Source organism: Gigantopelta aegis, chromosome 12, assembly GCF_016097555.1.
Source record: "Gigantopelta aegis isolate Gae_Host chromosome 12, Gae_host_genome, whole genome shotgun sequence".
NCBI classification, from domain to species: domain Eukaryota; kingdom Metazoa; phylum Mollusca; class Gastropoda; order Neomphalida; family Peltospiridae; genus Gigantopelta; species Gigantopelta aegis.
In genome coordinates this window covers 41,053,901-41,074,253 of record NC_054710.1, presented here as the reverse complement: position 1 = coordinate 41,074,253, position 20,353 = coordinate 41,053,901, and the positions used below count along the sequence as shown (strand labels likewise).

At 41.3% G+C, this 20,353-nt stretch overlaps 1 protein-coding gene across 1 annotated transcript; it reads left to right on the top strand.

The window, feature by feature from the left end:
* Nucleotides 1-4,611: 4,611 nt before the first annotated feature.
* Nucleotides 4,612-18,031, top strand: LOC121386048 (zinc finger protein 239-like). Its single transcript, XM_041516846.1, has 5 exons — nucleotides 4,612-4,696; nucleotides 5,570-5,739; nucleotides 15,652-15,817; nucleotides 17,059-17,142; nucleotides 17,511-18,031. The coding sequence occupies exons 1-5, from the start codon at nucleotides 4,681-4,683 to the stop codon at nucleotides 18,029-18,031; spliced, it is 957 nt and encodes a 318-aa protein (XP_041372780.1). The 5' UTR covers nucleotides 4,612-4,680.
* The last annotated feature ends 2,322 nt before the right edge of the window (nucleotides 18,032-20,353 follow it).

Genomic DNA, 20,353 nt, shown 5'->3' with positions numbered 1-20,353 from the left:
GATCCCTTGCTGCTAATCGGAAAGAGTAGTCCATGAAGTGGCAACAGCGGGTTTTCTCTCTCAGTATCTGTGTGTGGTCCTTAACCATATGTCCGACGCCATATAACCGTAAATAAAATGTGTTGAGTGCGTCGTTGAATAAAACATTTCCTTCCTTCTTTTTCATGTTCGTGTTTGGACGTAGAATGTTCGTACCTCGTGTATGGACTGAGATGCTTTAGATTAACGACACCACTAGAGCACATTGATTTATTAATTATCAGCTATTGAATGTCAAACATTTGGTAATTCTGACATGTAGTCTTAGAGAGGAAGTCCATTAGTAGCAAGGGGTCTTTTATATGCACCATCATCACACAGACAGGGTCGCACATACCACGGCATCTCTCTCTCTCTCTCTCTCTCTCTCTCTCTCTCTCTCTCTCTCTCTCTCTCTCTCTCTCTCTCTCTCTCTCTCTCATTGTCACCCTGTCTGTCTTCGCGCGCCACTATTGCTAACCTACTAAATCATTAACTGTCGGCTGCAGTAAAAACCACCGTTCAAAATTGTTGGATTCACATCAAATACACAGAAACGCATAGAGAACCAATAAACAGACCATCCTGTTAAAGACGTTGCGAAACTGAACAAAAATATTACTCAGAATTACCGGCGTTCTATTTCGAGTTTGAGTAATCAAATAATAAAGACGACGATTACTTTGATAATGGATTTCCAAACTCTGGCACCGCGCCACATCAAAGGCGCTCTCGCCGCTAAATACTCGAAATTGTTTGTAATCAAGACAACCAGCACTTGTTCCTCGCTCGTCGAACGCATCTTTCCGGAAATGATGGCGCGAGGCGTAATGATACATTGAGCGCGCGCCCGATGGTAATAATCCCAGTGTTTTAATTGATTAGACCGCGGTGACAGACGACCGCACAATAGTCAACGCTTTTAGCCTCACGTTGTAGCGGAGAGGCGTAACGCCGAACCGGCGCTTACATAATTTCTGGACCTCTTACATTACAACGGCGCTAATTTAGGTTCGCCCCTTCCGCGGACCTTTCACACATTGGCGGCGGTAATAAGATTTGAAACAAGTTCGGGTGGGGGTATTGTGTAATCCACTCGAGTGTTGGCGAACTTTCGGGCGATTGGTATTGTGGGCACATCTGTCTGGTTTTTCGATTTCTGTAGTTATTTGGGAGAAATGTTGGGGCAAGTAATTAAAACATCACTCTTGGGGGACGTTTTCGATCATTTCTATTAGACATTCATTTCGTTAAATCAACCTGCAAAAGAATGTTCATGGAATTTGAATTTTCGGTCGTTTGTTCGTTCGTGCCTTCGTCCGTCCGTCCTTCCTTCAACTCATCTAGCTCAGTCACTCACTCGCTCACACACTTTCGCTCACTCACACACTCGCTCAAACGCTAACGCAAACACACATACAAACACACACGCGCGCGCACACACACACACACTCACACACTCACAAACACACTTCCTCACTCACTCACTCACACATACACACACGCACGCGGGTTTTTTTTTTTTGGGGGGGGGTCAATATTCAATTAACAGAGATGCTATTTCTCAGCCAATTGAAATGATTTTGATCTGATTTCAGCGTTTTCTTTTGCATAAAATAATTTTAACAATATAGATTAGTTTTGATCTGAAATGCTGAAAACTTATACATAGAGGTATTATCATTTTTAAAGTTAATTTCGGCGTTTATTTTGAAATGGATATCACATATCTCTGAATTAAGGTTCAATGATGCTATCGTGTTGTGGTTAAGCCATCGAACATAAGACCGGTAGATACAGGGTTCGGAGCCCAGTACCGGCTCCGACCCAGAGCGAGTTTTAACGACACAACGGGTAGGTGTAAGACAACTACACTCTGCTATCTGTCGCTAACCACTAACAATTAACACACTGCCTTGGACTGACAGCCGAAATAGCTGAGGACAGCGCTCTTGAACCTTAATTGGATATAAGTACCAAAAGTAACATGAAATGAATGAATGAATGAATTGTTTTACACGAATGACATCAAAGGGGGCGGCACTTTCTTTCCTGTCTGTAGCAAAGCATATATACATAAAAGGTCTGCTGATGTTATTCGGTGTGGCTAATTTATGTGATCAGTGATGGCAGTGGGATTTCTCTTTCAAACATGGTGTGTGTGTGTGTGTGTGTGTGTGTGTGTGTGTGTGTGTGTGTGTGTGTGTGTGTGCGTGCGGGACGTAGCCCAGTGGTAAAGCGCTCGCGAGATGCCCGGTCGGACTGGGATCGATCCTCGTCGGTGGCTCCATTGGGCTATTTCTCATTCCAGCCAGTACAACACGACTGGTATAACAAAGACCGTTGTATGTGCTATCCTGTCTATGGGATGGTACATATAAAAGATCCCTTGCTGCTAATCGAAAATAGTAGCCCATGAAGTGGCGACAGCGGGTTACCTCTCTCAATATCTGTGTGTTTTATAACCATATGTCCGACGCCATATAACCTTAAATAAAATGCGTTGAGTGCGTCGTTATATAAAACACTAAAATCTTCGGAATGCATTAATTTTTCATTGTATTTTTTTTCATTTTGGTTTTCATATTTTGTTTAATTGCTTTTCAAAGACAATTTAGAGTCTGTACTTTACAATAGCTACAAACATCGTTTATAAAAATTATAGTTTTCTGTGATGTCGGATTTTAGAATAAACTTTTCTTTTTCAGATTCGCCGCAAGTTCGGCTGCTATGACATCATAATTGAAGTGGAGGGTCGGGAAGTGCGCCACTGTAACTGGGTGAGATTTGTGAAGTGTTCCACGGACATTAACGAAGTGAACATTGTGGGTCTCAGTGTTCGAGGAGACACGATATTCCAGGCTCTGAAGCCAATCCACCCCAACGATGAGCTGGTCGTCTTCTTCGACATCCCCAGCAGAAGTGCACAAGACGAACTGCGCATGACCAAGACCGTATCTAACAAGCGAGATAACTCTAATGTTACTTCAGAGAGCGATCTTGAATCTCCGAAGTCTGGTAAATATTTGAGTTTGTAGTTTATTGTATATATATTCTGACTTTCTCTCTCTCTCTCTTTCTCTCTCTCTCTCTCTCTCTCTCTCTCTCTCTCTCTCTCTCTCTCTCTCTCTCTCTCTCTCTCTCTCTCTCTCTCTCTCTCTCTCTCTCTCTCTCTCTCTCTCTCTCTCTTCTTGTCTCTGTTTCTCTCACACAGTCTTTCTGTCTTTTATCTATATCTGTCCACCATTTCCGCACATGAATTACACATATAAAAAAAGAAAGAAAAGTCCTTCTGTTTGTCTGTCTCTTTATCTCTCCCTTTCTCCCCCTCCGCCTCTCCTCCACTCTTTCTCTCCCCTCATATCTCTCTCACTCCCTCCCCCTCTCAAACATCTTCTCTCTCTACCTCCCTCTCTCTTTTTCATAATTAAAGTAATATTAAATAAGTATTTAATCATTTTAATTAACTTTCCATATGAATACCAAGTGTTACAGTCACAGGATTTATCACACCAAATACTTTATAAGTGATTTGGTTTCCTATCCAGTCCTTGCATTGAACTATGCTTCATTGTTTTGTCTGGCCTGGTACTTGTGAAATCTTTAGAGCCTAGACTCAAGATTCTAAAAGAGTCTACAACATCAACACATTAGCAATGCTTTTTTCACATCGTATGCCTGTGACGTCATTAGACAGTTAAGTCTTGATTCCAAGTTTTTAAGGATGTGAAGAAAATACCAATTAAAAAACAAAACAAAAACTTTATTACATCGATGTATTTGCGTTTCAGACAAGCATTCGTGTCAAAGTTCTACCATGGAAACTGACTCATCACCACTGATGGGCAGGGATGACGATTGTAAATCAGGAGCGAGTGTCACGTGTAGTGACGTCACGTCCGGCGACGTCACTTCCAGTGAAGACATCAACAACAACATCGTACAGATAAAAAGTGACAACAGTGTAAGTATATATTTACATGATGGTAGGTATATTTGTGTCAGACCAACATGTTGCAACTATAAATCATTTTATATAATTTATTTACTTTAGTTATACCTATTTGCTCGCTTGGAGCATACGCCGTCGACCAAGGAACGCCACTGTTGTCTGTTTGTAGCCATCTTCTCCATGTCTCTCTTGGTCTAACCCATCTCCTTTGTTTCTTTTTCGGTGTAATTTACAAATGAATAAATACAGCGACAGGTAGATTTAAAACTCAACGCAGACACAAAAAAGCAACACGTAATAATCGGTTTATATCCAAATAATAAGCAGGTTATATACCATTATTAACGTATATACTTATTTTAATATTAAAACTGACACAACCCTCCCATCATCTGCTTAGTCTTTTTTTTTATCTGTCACTTGTTAAAAGTTATGTTTCAGGTCGACAGCAACATGATTAATTTCGACTCCTGCAAACATGTGTTGTTGGATTAATGTTGTGTTATATTAGTCTTTATTTATTTATTTATTTATTTTATTTATTTATTTATTCTTAATGTATTCTTTTTTAACTTCAGGTAATCGACCATAGCGCGCAAATGTATTCGCCACCAGATGTCGCCATTGTGAAGAGAAACCGCGAGAGAACATGGCTGCCGTGCGAGATCTGCGGTAAAAAGTTTGACAGACCGAGTCTGCTGAAACGTCATATGCGTACTCACACAGGTAAATATAGATTATATTTTTACACATCCATGTTGTATATAATATTCTTGTTTCCCTAAGTTAAATTTGTTATTTGAATTAAAATGTATATACTATTATGTATTAGTGTAATGGGTGGGTAGATGGATGGATGGATGCGACACTCCAGCAGAAAAATATATCTGCTATTGGGTGTTAAATAAAGGTAAGCACATGAATGAAATGAATATATGTTATGTTGTCGTCACATATATTTATGTATATAGGAGAAGACCCCAATTTTATTGTCCAGTACTTGCTCATCGAAAATGTCTAATACAATATATGTCTAATATATATTTAATATAACAGTGACCTCCATGTATTCAAATGTTGAAATTGTGTTGGTGTGTTTATTATGTACTGAACGTATCTATCCTTTCCCGGAAGTATCTCTTATATGCAAGACGTGTAGAATAAGCCAGCCACAGAACTTAAGTGTTTGTATTCAGTGGCGTAGCGAGGGGGGGGGGGGGGGGGGGGGTGGGTGGGATGGATGACTCCCCCCCCCCCTCCACGCCCGAAACAAAACCTTTTTTCTTCAATGCTTTTATTTATGTCCTGATGTAATGACGTCGACGTATGACTGTTGTTAAGTGTTTGTATTCATGTCCTGGTGTAATGTACATGTGTAATGACGTCGACGTATGACTGTTGTTAAGTGTTTGTATTCATGTCCTGGTGTAGTGTACATGTGTAATGACGTCGACGTATGACTGTTGTTAAGTGTTTGTAGTCATGTCCTGGTGTAGTGTGCACGTGTAATGACTTCGACGTATGACTGTTAAGTGCATATATTCATGTCCTGATGTAGTCTTCACGTGTATTGACGTTGACATATGACTGTTATTTCAGGCGAGAAGCCCCACGCGTGCGACGTGTGCGGCAAGGCATTCTCCACCTCGTCGTCGCTCAACACGCACCGGAGAATCCACTCCGGCGAGAAACCACACCAGTGTAAGATCTGTGGAAAGTGCTTCACAGCCAGCTCCAACCTCTACTACCATAGAATGACCCACAACAAGGTATGTGACACTATAGTTCCAACCTCTCTAACCCCACCAATGTAAGGTCTGCGGAAAGTGCTTCACAGCCAGCTCCAACCTCTACTAACACAGAATGACCCACAACAAGGTATGTGACACTATAGTTCCAACCTCTCTAACCTCACTAGTGTAAGATCTGTGGAAAGTGCTTCACAGCCAGCTGCAACCTCTACTACCACAAAATGACCCACAACAAGGTATGTGACACTATAGTTCCAACCTATCTATCCCCTCTAACCTCACTAGTGTAAGATCTGTGGAAAGTGTTTCACAGCCAGCACCAACCTCTACTACCACAGAATTACCCACAGCAAGGTATGTGATACTACAGTTCCAACCTCTCTATCCCCTCTAACCACACTAGTATAAGATCTGTGGAAAGTGCTTCACTGCCAGCTCCAACCTCTACTACTACAGAATGACCCACAACAAGGTACGTGACACCATAGTTCCAACCTCTCTATCCCCTCTAACCTCACTAGTGTAACATCTGTGGAAGTGATTCACAGCCAGCACCAACCTCTACTACCACAGAATGACCGACAACAAGGAACGTGATACTATAGTTCCAACCTCTCTAACCTCACCAAGTTAAGATCTGTGGAAAGTGCTTCACAGCCAGCACCAACCTCTACTACCACAGAATGACCCACAACAAGGAACGTGATACTATAGTTCCAACCTCTCTAACCTCACCAAGTTAAGATCTGTGGAAAGTGCTTCACAGCCAGCTCCAACCTCTACTACCACAGAATGACCCACAACAAGGTATGTGATACTATAGTTCCAACCTCTCTAACCTCACCAATGTAAGATCTGTGGAAAGTGCTTCACAGCCAGCTCCAACCTCTACTACCAGAGAATGACACACAACAATGTATGTGACACTACAGTTCCAACCTCTCTAACCTCACCAATGTAAGATCTGTGGAAAGTGCTTCACAGCCAGCTCCAACCTCTACTACCACAGAATGACCCACAACAAGGTATGTGACACTATAGTTCCAACCTCTCTATCCTCTCTAACCTCACTAGTGTAAGATCTGTGGAAAGTGCTTCACAGCCAGCTCCAACCTCTACTACCACAGAATGACCCACAACAAGGTATGTGACACTATAGTTCCAACCTCTCTATCCCCTCTAACCTCACTAGTGTAAGATCTGTGGAAAGTGCTTCACAGCCAGCTCCAACCTCTACTACCACAGAATGACCCACAACAAGGAACGTGATACTATAGTTCCAACCTCTCTAACCTCACCAAGTTAAGATCTGTGGATAGTGATTCACAGCCAGCACCAACCTCTACTACCACAGAATGACCCACAACAAGGAACGTGATAATATAGTTCCAACCTCTCTAACCTCACCAAGTTAAGATCTGTGGAAAGTGCTTCACAGCCAGCTCCAACCTCTACTACAACAGAATGACCCACAACAAGGTATGTGATACTATAGTTCCAACCTCTCTAACCTCACCAATGTAAGATCTGTGGAAAGTGCTTCACAGCCAGCTCCAACCTCTACTACCAGAGAATGACACACAACAATGTATGTGACACTACAGTTCCAACCTCTCTAACCTCACCAATGTAAGATCTGTGGAAAGTGCTTCACAGCCAGCTCCAACCTCTACTACCACAGAATGACCCACAACAAGGTATGTGACACTATAGTTCCAACCTCTCTAACCTCACCAATGTAAGATCTGCGGAAAGTGCTTCACCGCCAGCTCCAACCTCTACTACCACAGAATGACCCACAACAAGGTATGTGACACTATAGTTCCAACCACTCTAACCTCACCAATGTAAGATCTGTGGAAAGTGCTTCGCAGCCAGCTCCAACCTCTACTACCACAGAATGACCCACAACAAGGTATGTGACACTATAGTTCCAACCTCTCTAACCTCACCAATGTAAGATCTGTGGAAAGTGCTTCGCAGCCAGCTCCAACCTCTACTACCACAGAATGACCCACAACAAGGTATGTGACACTATAGTTCCAACCTCTCTATCCCCTCTAACCTCACTAGTGTAACATCTGTGGAAAGTGCTTAACCGCCAGCTCCAGCCTCTACTACTACAGAATGACCCATAACAAGGTATGTGATACTATAGTTCCAACCTCTCTATCCCCTCTAACCTCACTAGTGTAAGATCTGTGGAAAGTGATTCACAGCCAGCACCAACCTCTACTACCACAGAATGACCCACAACAAGGTATGTGATACTATAGTTCCAACCTCTCTAACCTCACCAATGTAAGATCTGTGGAAAGTGCTTCACAGCCAGCTCCAACCTCTACTACCACAGAATGACCCACAACAAGGTATGTGATACTATAGTTCCAACCTCTCTAACCTCACTAGTGTAAGATCTGTGGAAAGTGCTTCACAGCCAGCTGCAACCTCTACTACCACAAAATGACCCACAACAAGGTATGTGACACTATAGTTCCAACCTATCTATCCCCTCTAACCTCACTAGTGTAAGATCTGTGGAAAGTGTTTCACAGCCAGCACCAACCTCTACTACCACAGAATTACCCACAGCAAGGTATGTGATACTACAGTTCCAACCTCTCTATCCCCTCTAACCACACTAGTATAAGATCTGTGGAAAGTGCTTCACCGCCAGCTCCAACCTCTACTACTACAGAATGACCCACAACAAGGTACGTGACACTATAGTTCCAACCTCTCTATCCCCTCTAACCTCACTAGTGTAACATCTGTGGAAAATGCTTAACCGCCAGCCCCAGCCTCTACTACTACAGAATGACCCATAACAAGGTATGTGATACTATAGTTCCAACCTCTCTATCCCCTCTAACCTCACTAGTGTAAGATCTGTGGAAGTGATTCACAGCCAGCACCAACCTCTACTACCACAGAATGACCGACAACAAGGAACGTGATACTATAGTTCCAACCTCTCTAACCTCACCAAGTTAAGATCTGTGGAAAGTGCTTCACAGCCAGCACCAACCTCTACTACCACAGAATGACCCACAACAAGGAACGTGATACTATAGTTCCAACCTCTCTAACCTCACCAAGTTAAGATCTGTGGAAAGTGCTTCACAGCCAGCTCCAACCTCTACTACCACAGAATGACCCACAACAAGGTATGTGATACTATAGTTCCAACCTCTCTAACCTCACCAATGTAAGATCTGTGGAAAGTGCTTCACAGCCAGCTCCAACCTCTACTACCAGAGAATGACACACAACAATGTATGTGACACTACAGTTCCAACCTCTCTAACCTCACCAATGTAAGATCTGTGGAAAGTGCTTCACAGCCAGCTCCAACCTCTACTACCACAGAATGACCCACAACAAGGTATGTGACACTATAGTTCCAACCTCTCTATCCTCTCTAACCTCACTAGTGTAAGATCTGTGGAAAGTGCTTCACAGCCAGCTCCAACCTCTACTACCACAGAATGACCCACAACAAGGTATGTGACACTATAGTTCCAACCTCTCTATCCCCTCTAACCTCACTAGTGTAAGATCTGTGGAAAGTGCTTCACAGCCAGCTCCAACCTCTACTACCACAGAATGACCCACAACAAGGAACGTGATACTATAGTTCCAACCTCTCTAACCTCACCAAGTTAAGATCTGTGGATAGTGATTCACAGCCAGCACCAACCTCTACTACCACAGAATGACCCACAACAAGGAACGTGATACTATAGTTCCAACCTCTCTAACCTCACCAAGTTAAGATCTGTGGAAAGTGCTTCACAGCCAGCTCCAACCTCTACTACAACAGAATGACCCACAACAAGGTATGTGATACTATAGTTCCAACCTCTCTAACCTCACCAATGTAAGATCTGTGGAAAGTGCTTCACAGCCAGCTCCAACCTCTACTACCAGAGAATGACACACAACAATGTATGTGACACTACAGTTCCAACCTCTCTAACCTCACCAATGTAAGATCTGTGGAAAGTGCTTCACAGCCAGCTCCAACCTCTACTACCACAGAATGACCCACAACAAGGTATGTGACACTATAGTTCCAACCTCTCTAACCTCACCAATGTAAGATCTGTGGAAAGTGCTTCACAGCCAGCTCCAACCTCTACTACCACAGAATGACCCACAACAAGGTATGTGACACTATAGTTCCAACCACTCTAACCTCACCAATGTAAGATCTGTGGAAAGTGCTTCGCAGCCAGCTCCAACCTCTACTACCACAGAATGACCCACAACAAGGTATGTGACACTATAGTTCCAACCTCTCTAACCTCACCAATGTAAGATCTGTGGAAAGTGCTTCGCAGCCAGCTCCAACCTCTACTACCACAGAATGACCCACAACAAGGTATGTGACACTATAGTTCCAACCTCTCTATCCCCTCTAACCTCACTAGTGTAACATCTGTGGAAAGTGCTTAACCGCCAGCTCCAGCCTCTACTACTACAGAATGACCCATAACAAGGTATGTGATACTATAGTTCCAACCTCTCTATCCCCTCTAACCTCACTAGTGTAAGATCTGTGGAAAGTGATTCACAGCCAGCACCAACCTCTACTACCACAGAATGACCCACAACAAGGTATGTGATACTATAGTTCCAACCTCTCTAACCTCACCAATGTAAGATCTGTGGAAAGTGCTTCACAGCCAGCTCCAACCTCTACTACCACAGAATGACCCACAACAAGGTATGTGATACTATAGTTCCAACCTCTCTAACCTCACCAATGTAAGATCTGTGGAAAGTGCTTCACAGCCAGCTCCAACCTCTACTACCACAGAATGACCCACAACAAGGTATGTGACACTATAGTTCCAACCTGTCTATCCTGTCTAACCTCACTAGTGTAAGATCTGCGGAAAGTGCTTCACAGCCAGCTCCAACCTCTACTACCACAGAATGACACACAACAATGTATGTGACACTATAGTTCCAACCTCTTTAACCTCACCAATGTAAGATCTGTGGAAAGTGCTTCGCAGCCAGCTCCAACCTGTACTACCACAGAATGACCCACAACAAGGTATGTGACACTATAGTTCCAGCCTCTCTAACCTCACTAGTGTAAGATCTGTGGAACGTGCTTCACAGCCAGCTCCAACCTCTACTACCACAGAATGACCCACAACAAGGTATGTCATACTATAGTTCCAACCTCTCTATCCCCTCTAACCTCACTAGTGTAAGATCTGTGGAAAGTGCCTCACAGCCAGCTCCAGCCTCTACTACCACAGAATGACCCACAACATGGTATGTCACACTATAGTTCCAACCTCTCTATCCCCTCTAACCTCACTAGTATAAGATCTGTAGAAAGTGCTTCACAGCCAGCTCCAACCTCTACTACTACAGAATGACTCACAACAAGGCATGTGACACTATATTTCCAACCTCTCTATCCCCTCTAACCTCACTAGTGTAAGATCTGTGGAAAGTGCTTCACAGCCAGCACCAACCTCTACTACCACAGAATGACCCACAACATGGTATGTCACACTATAGTTCCAACCTCTCTATCCCCTCTAACCTCACTAGTGTAAGATCTGTAGAAAGTGCTTCACAGCCAGCTCCAACCTCTACTACTACAGAATGACCCACAACAAGTTATGTGACACTATAGTTCCAACCTCTCTATCCCCTCTAACCTCACTAGTGTAAGATCTGTGGAAAGTGCTTCACTGCCAGCTCCAACCTCTACTACTACAGAATGACCCACAAAAAGGTATCTGACACTCTAGTTCAAACCTCTCTAACCCCTCTGATCTCACTAGTGTAAGATCTGTGGAAAGTGCTTCGCAGCCAGCTCCAACCTCTACTACCACAGAATGACCCACAACAAGGTATGTGACACTATAGTTCCAACCTCTCTAACCTCACCAATGTAAGATCTGCGGAAAGTGCTTCACCGCCAGCATCAACCTCTACTACCACAGAATGACCCACAACAAGGTATGTGACACTATAGTTCCAACATCTCTATCCCCTCTAACCTCACCAGTTTAAGGTCTGTGAAAAGTGCTTCACAGCCAGCTCCAACCTCTACTACTATGGAATAACTCACAACAACGTATGTGACACTATAGTTCCAACCTGTCTATCCCCTCTAACCTCACTAGTGTAAGATCTGTGAAAAGTGCTTCACAGCCAGCTCCAACCTCTACTACCACAGAATGACCCACAACAAGGTATGTGATACTATAGTTCCAACCTCTCTAACCTCACCAATGTAAGATCTGCGGAAAGTGCTTCACAGCCAGCTCCAACCTCTACTACCACAGAATGACCCACAACAAGGTATGTGATACTATAGTTCCAACCTCTCTAACCTCACCAATGTAAGATCTGCGGAAAGTGCTTCACAGCCAGCTCCAACCTCTACTACCACAAAATGATCCACAACAAGGTATGTGACACTATAGTTCCAACCTCTCTAACCTCACTAGTGTAAGATCTGTGGAAAGTGTTTCACAGCCAGCTCCAACCTCTACTACCACAGAATGACCCACAACAAGGTATGTGACACTATAGTTCCAACCTCTCTATCTCCACTGACCTCACCAGTGTAAGATCTGTGGAAAGTGTTTCACAGCCAGCTCCAACCTCTACTACCACAGAATGACCCACAACAAGGTATGTGACACTATAGTTCCAACCTCTCTATCTCCACTGACCTCACCAGTGTAAGATCTGTGGAAAGTGTTTCACAGCCAGCTCCAACCTCTACTACCACAGAATGACCCACAACAAGGTATGTGATACTATAGTTCCAACCTCTCTATCCCCTCTAACCTCACTAGTGTAAGATCTGTGGAAAGTGCTTCACAGCTAGCACCAACCTCTACTACCACAGAATAACTCACAACAAGGTATGTGATAGTATAATTCCAACCTCTCTAACCTCACCAGTGTAAGATCTGTTGAAAGTGCTTCACCGCCAGCACCAACCTCTACTACTATGGAATAACTCACAACAAGGTATGTGATACTCTCCAGTTATAAACTCTACTGCCACAGAATGACTCACAACAAGGTATGTGATACTGTCTGGATATAACCCGTAACAAGGTATGTGATTCTATAGTTCTTATAACAAGATATCATATACCTATACTCATTAAAGAATATATATAAAAGCTATCTCAGTAGGCCCAGTGGAATCGGATCCTCAGGCTGTCACATAGGATGTGTTTCATAAAATTCATATAACATTAATTAATCATGTAGGCCTCGGTAGGTACCAAGTATGCAGCCCGGTACCTCCTCCCACCCAGAGCGAGTTTTAACGACTCAGTGGGTAGGTATAAGACCACGACACCTTCTTCTCTCTCACTAACAACTAACCCACTGTCCTGAACAGACATACTGGATAGCTGATGTGTGTTCCAAGGACAGTGTGCTTGAACATTAAGTGGATATAAGCACAAAAATAAGTTGAAATGAAATGAAATTAATCATGTTATGCAAATCGTATTCAGCGAAATAGTTAAAATATATTAAAATATAAATGTATTAACACAAAGATAGTAAACGAACAAAATCATAACCAATTAGGTGGAGATAAACTAATGCGAATGAAAAAGTTAAAGTTTGTTTTGTTTAACGACACCACTAGAGCACATTGATTTATTAATCATCGGCTATTGCATGTCAAACATTTCGTAATTTTGGTATATAGTCTAAGAGAGAAATCTCGCTATATTGTTTCCATTAGTAGTAAGGGATATTTTATATGCACCATCCCTCAGACAGGATAGCACATACCACGACCTTTGATATACGAGTCGTGGTACATTGGCTGGAACGAGAAAACAAATAGCCCAGTGAGCCTACCGACGGGGATCTATCCCAGACTGACCGCGCATCGAGCGGACGACTTACCACTGGGCTACTTCCCGCCCGTAATGCGAATGAAACAACAAACGCTTCGGACAATTAGATCAAGTAACCGAATAACAAAACCTCCTAGCAGGGCCTCAGAAATCAATCAAGGGAATCATTTTCTGCGGGATTAACTCTGAACTGACGTGTGACGTCATGCGGGGCATCGCTTATATCAAATCCATTGGCCATCCTATAGAAAAGTAAAATACCGGGACAGAGACTTCTTGACATCGGCTTTAAAACATCTGTGACCCTTGACCCGTGATCGGATTCCTTAAAGACAGGAGGGGAGACAACCAGGTGACGGTTGTTGTCAAACACTTCTCCACTTGACCTATCAGCCCGAATGCCTCTCTACGCGTGCGGAACATTATGTTAGATACACAATGATTCCAATTTTCTTCGAAGGTCAAGCCTTGTGAATACGGGTGGCGTCACGCCCATTGAACACGCCGCAGGGTTTTACTGGTCATAAACTTGTGTCATGTTGAATATGCAGTGTAACTTAATTTTTATTTAATTTTATTTCTATATTATTAATTATTATTATTATTTTATTTTTATTTTTTTGAAAAAAAGAAAGGTTTTTGCAACTCTTTAAAAGGACAGTCCCGAGTTTGCGCCATTGTAGCATCTGATCTAAAAAATTATACGGTAGTTGCATTACCTTGTTTAGAATATGAGTGTATATTCAGTGTGTTTCTGGTCTTTCTAATTAATGTCAATAGCCAATGATTAATAAATCAATGTGCGTTTGTAGTGTCGTTAAACAAAACCAACTTTAAAATATAAAAAAATTCTAACTACTGTCAGGAGTAGCCTAAATGTAAATTTTACTTCTCAACATGTTCGAACTTAAGAAAAACATATATATTAGGAAATAAAAATGAAGTTTTAGTTGTTAACACATTAGGACATTGAGAAAAAAACCCCAATGAATATAAAGACAGTGATACTTCAAACAAGATAATGCACTCAAAACGTTGTTGTATTAGTTAAAGGGAAATCTCTTGACAACGGCACACGTTCAGGACAGTCTCATCAAAACGTTGTTGTATTAGTTAAAGGGAAATCTCTTGACAATGGCACACGTTCGGGACAGTCTCTTTAAAAGGACAGACCCTAGTTTTTAAAAACCAAAGCATATTTTTCACCTACACTCTAGTTTCAACCTGTACAAATGGACACTAAGTTTGGTTAATTTACAAACCGGTAACAAATTTGAATACAACAGAGTGAAACAAGAGTCTGTGAAGTTGAAATACCCTTACAAACAGACTAAGACGCGACTTCATAACCGTTACTTCTCAGACGCACGTGCGTTGCTTTAAAACATGAGAAATGCATTCTGTAGTATTCAAAACACCAGGACGACCAGAAACATTATATTGTACAGAAATGAGTACTCTAAACAATAAAATATAAATAATATTTGATTTCGGTGATCATAAACGGCTCTAATAGTGAAACGTTTTTTGTTTGTTTGTTGTCTCACTGCCCCCTTTCTTTCCTCTCCTTTGAATTCCATCTCATTTCTTCCCGATCTGGTATCTCTTCCTATCTTTCAACTTCTTTCGCTGTCCACCTCCATATCCCAATCCTTATCTCTCCAACCGCGACAGGCGTTTGTCTCTTGTGGCTATCTGTACCACACACCTGCCATTCCCCATCGGTTTTTAGTTGTGGGCTTAGTCTGACCACTTCGGGGAGTGTTCAGTAGTTACTTCTGGTATTGTTAAGAGGCACTTGTAACCAACTACTTTGCATCCCTACTACTGTTAGTGAAACAAATATGCCTTTGTGTTTAAAAACAAGGGTACGTCGCTTTAATATGTGTTTTAAGTTCGCACTGATCCCATCTCAGTTATAATGCTTTATATTTTTAACAATTATGCTACTCAAATATATTACATTTCACTTTGTGGGTAAAATAAAGCTATATTTGAATGCGTACAAACTCCTGGTATTTGTTTCTTAAAATCTAATGTCCATTTTTGTTTTCTTCAGGACAAGCCTCACAAGTGTACGATGTGTTCCAAGTCGTTCCCGACCCCCGGGGATCTCCGCTCCCACATGTACGTACACAGCGGCTCGTGGCCCTACAAGTGCGACATCTGCAATCGAGGCTTCAGCAAGCAGACGAACCTCAAGAATCATCTCTTGCTGCACACAGGTACGGCGGAACACACGTCTACATCCAGTCTACTATTTAGTTACTTTCTTTGCCTTAAAGTAGTCCAGTGGTAAAGCGCTCGCTTGATGCGCGGTCGGTTTGGGATCGATCCCCGTTAGTGGGCCATTTGCGTTATTTGTCGCTCCAGCCAGTGCACCACGAACAAGCACATCAAAGGCCGTGGTATGTGCTATCCTGTATCGGATGGTGCAATATAAAAGATCCCTTGTTGCTAATCGAAAAGAGTAGCCCATGAAGTGTCGACAGCGGGTTTCCTCCCTCAATAATCGTGTGGTCCTTAACCATAGGTCCGACGCCATATAACCGTAAATAAAATATGTTGAGTGCGCCGTTAAATAAAACATTTCCTTCCTTCCTTCCTTCTTTGTCTTAAAACGGGTGTAATCTTGGTCAGCGGTGGAGCTCTCGCTTCAGGTGTAAGAGAAACCATCGCCTCTAACCCGTGGGTCTGACGTTCTTTGTCCACTGTAACCCAGTGTCCCACGTTTACCTTACTTAGACTTTTATAGCATTTGAAGTGCCTATGTTTCGCATTAACGCTCAAGCACGCTATCCTGGGGATACCGTTCAGCAGTTTGGACTGCGTCTCCAGCAGAGGGATTGTTCAACGTTAGAACATATATATAGTACAAAGGATCATTTGCTGTCATTTGGTAGAATTAGCCGATAAGACAGTTGCGGGTTTTATATCTTACACCATAGACAGGTGTCAAGTTTGTGGGTAACAAATACCAGCATTTCGAATGAGCTAAAGCGTCATTAAGAAATACCCCTCCCCACTATATTTCCATCAACGTTTAATTAATATCCTCGTTTGGCAAAAGATCGGCTTTCAATAACAATTGTTATTAGTACTAATTACTGCCTAGAATGTGGAATTTATTATCTAATTTATAAAATAATGTGTCGTGTGTGTATGCGTGCGTGCGTGCGCGCACGTGTGTGTATGTATGCACGTGTGTGTATGTATGCACGTGTGTCTGCTCGCGTAAATAATGCATCACAAAACCAAACAAAATGCATGTTTTACTAACTGCATATTCGGGTACACAAATATTAATGACAATTGTTTTTAATAATTTGACATTTCTAGGCAGTTTGTGTTTTGTCGTTTGATTTATTATTATTTTTTAAATATTATTTAAAATGACGATTTGTTTTGTGTATACATGTAAAAGTTGGGAATGTGATAACAATAAGGATGTATGTGCTATTTTCAGGAGATCGACCACACGCCTGTTCGCTGTGTGGTAAAAAGTTCGCCCTTCAATGTAACCTGAAAACACACATGAAAACACATGAAGGTATGTAGTTCACACGAAGTTTTTATCATATCATCACACATTTACAATTTCTACGTTTACAAATATTGCATTGGATCGTTACTTATATATATATATGCATGCATGCATGTGTGTGTAAAACATATTTATGCTCTATGTTTCAAGAACATTCTATAATATGTAATATGTTGGAGAGGAGTTTGTTATTTTTTGTTGTTAATTTAATTTATTTAAAAATTAAATTGTAAAACATACATCTTCTAGTATATACTTTTATTGTAGACGTTACTTCCGTTTTTATAAGAAAGGAGTGGGGCAACATAATATAGACCCAGCAGGCAATTGTGACAATTATTACACACAAATCTATTTTCAAATATATCTTTCAGGTGATAACAAGGAGAAAGATGCCTGTCGAATATGCAACAAGTTCTTCCTCGTGTCGAGCGGCAAAATCCAAGATGGCGTCTGCCACCTGTGTGCAGACGACAGAACAGTTTCCCTGGCCGAACGACACACTGAAAACTTGGACAACAACGCAGACCTTAGAAACAAGACATCACCAAGGAAACACAGCGATTTCAGCATTTCTAAGATTACCGAAAAAGACAAAGGCCGCTCATTTAAGACAAGCCCGACTCGTCAGAACAAGCAATTCCTGACATCCACTCCGACCTATTCCTACCAGCGCTGTGTGTTCGGGATGCCTGCTTCGGCTACTGTCGGTTCCATGTTTTGTGGGTCTCCACGGGAAACGCTGGCTCCGTTTCATCGTTTCGGAAAAACTTCACCAGAAGGAATTCCAACTTTTCCAGGCTCCAGTTACTTTCCAAGTCCACAGGCACTGTACGGAAATTCCAACCCTGCGATACATTTTAGTCAAACGATGTGGCCAGGGCTAATAACATAGATATGATGTAGCCAGGGCAGATAACATAAATACGATATAGCCAGGGCTGATAACATAGATATGAAGATGTAAATCTGACAAGCAAATGTGATGACATTTCATAGAAATGATGATCAAGCGAATTTTATAAGATTCGAAACGTGCATTTCTAAAACACATCTTTACCGGGTGTGATAACATTAATATGACGATATAAAAATTGAAAAATAAATGTGATGACATTTGGGGAAAATGGACCAACATTCGAAACAGGGTTTTTTTTTCTCTCAACTTTTTAGTGTCCAAGTTGAGGATGTGACTCAATGCTTTTGAAAAACCTGCTTGTTAGTCATATACTTGAATACTGAACGTGCAACATTAACTGAATTATTTTCTTTGATTCCCAAAGTTTTACACAGTTCCTCATTTGTGTGACTGAAGTTATGTGCTTTAGTCATAATGACATTTGCTATGGCAATCACACTTATAATAAATATTCGTCTTCATATTGAAACGTTTGAATTGCCTTGTATATTACTTTAATATATTATTTGTTTACGCATGTTTTAATGTTGCAAAACCAAAGAGACACTTCTAGTAATAGAAACCAATTGATTAACCACAATGCTTTCCAATTACTGTGGTGAACTGCTGCTAGGTGTGACATTGTACTATTATTATTATTTTAAATCTAGTCATTGGTTAATGTATTACAACGCTAGCCGTTTATTGGTCGATCACCTGATCAATATATTTTAGGCTACCTATTCATTGGCCATTTATCGGATCAGTATTATAAAGTAAAATTTGTAGAGAACGTAGGTCTAGAATATTTTTGTTTTGCACATACATAATGTATGTGTTGGATTATCTTTGCGTTATTTGTTTTATTATTATTATTATTATATTGTTACAACTCTACGCAGTACTGATTTATGTTAATCACATGTAAGCATGCAATATGTGTATATTGCACTAGTGTCCATACCGTTCTGCATGCAGTGTTTTTGAATAAACCATATTTCAAATATACGGAAGTTCAATATGGTACTAATCAAGAAGGGTATGGGATGTCAAATTGGCTAGAAGTATTTTAATACAAACAATAGCGGCAAACTCTAAAGAAACGTGGCTACCCTGACTAAGAAATGTTAATGAAAAAATAGATGCGAACTCACATATGCAGATACATATGGATGCATGAGCTGCAAATCTCGGGTTTTTTTTTATTCTTATGTTTTTACAGACACCTTATCCCCATTTTGATGTCCATGTATTTGGAAAACATGCCATCACCGTCGCCAGTTTAAGGAACTATTTGACAGTTCGTACACCTATTGTCATCAAATTCCTGTATTGGGTTTTTTCAAAGTAAATTTATACAAATTCATGTTATAATTACAAAAGCGTTATTGCCACAACATAAAACGAAACTTTATTGTAAATATTGACAGAGCTAGTTCTGGGTCAGCAGAAAATTTCGAAAATTCCAAAAACTTAATAATATTGTAAAACATTTTCAAATTAACATAAAATTCGCCAATTGTTTTTGAAATTCACAATTGGCGACTTTGGCGAATGCTAAGGGTAGCGCTGATTGGTAACTAGTTTCACTATTTTGAGTTTCGACAAATCGTGTTACCGTTGCACCCACTCTTCTGCATGCCTGAAAAGAACCCAGGAACGAGCTTAGTCAAGGACATAAGGGGGGTAGGGGGTATCAAGTAATTGTTTTGCCTGCTGACGAATCTACATTACATTAGATTATGGCGCCCATCCCCTGGTGAATCTAGCAGAAAAGCTATGTTTGCTTTTCTCTCATCTTAATCCGATTTTAACAACTAACACACGCCAGGGATCCAGGAAACATTTTCACGAAATGTTATTCAATAATCGTTCAAACACTAGCAAGCAGACGTTTCCTGTTAGTAACACTTCCGGGTTTATATTGGTTATGGCATTTCCCTCCATTTTGATTACGAACCTGTCAAACGTTCCTCACGACATAACGCTACAGAGGTATTTCTTATGTGTCTTGTTTTCTTATCTTTTTTCTTCATTCTGTCTAGATCGATGCGTCTACAGTGAGTTCTAACGACTCATTGGGAACGTGTAACATTCTGCATCAACTTATCTCTCATTAACCACTGACACCAGTCACAGCTAATCATTAACCCACTGTCCAGGACATACAGTCCAGATAACTATAACTGAAGTGTGTGTCCAGGACAGTGTGCTTGAACCTTAACTGGATATATATATATATATATATATATATATATATATATATATAATTGTAACAGCGATGAGGTTGTGGGTTTCTTCTCTGACATTCCAGACGAA

Bases quoted from the DNA above. Each gene is read 5' to 3' on its own strand.
- LOC121386048 (XM_041516846.1), top strand. The intron at 5,740-15,651 runs GTATGTGACACT...TGTTTTCTTCAG, and splicing joins ATAGAATGACCCACAACAAG to GACAAGCCTCACAAGTGTAC. The intron at 15,818-17,058 runs GTACGGCGGAAC...TGCTATTTTCAG, and splicing joins TCATCTCTTGCTGCACACAG to GAGATCGACCACACGCCTGT.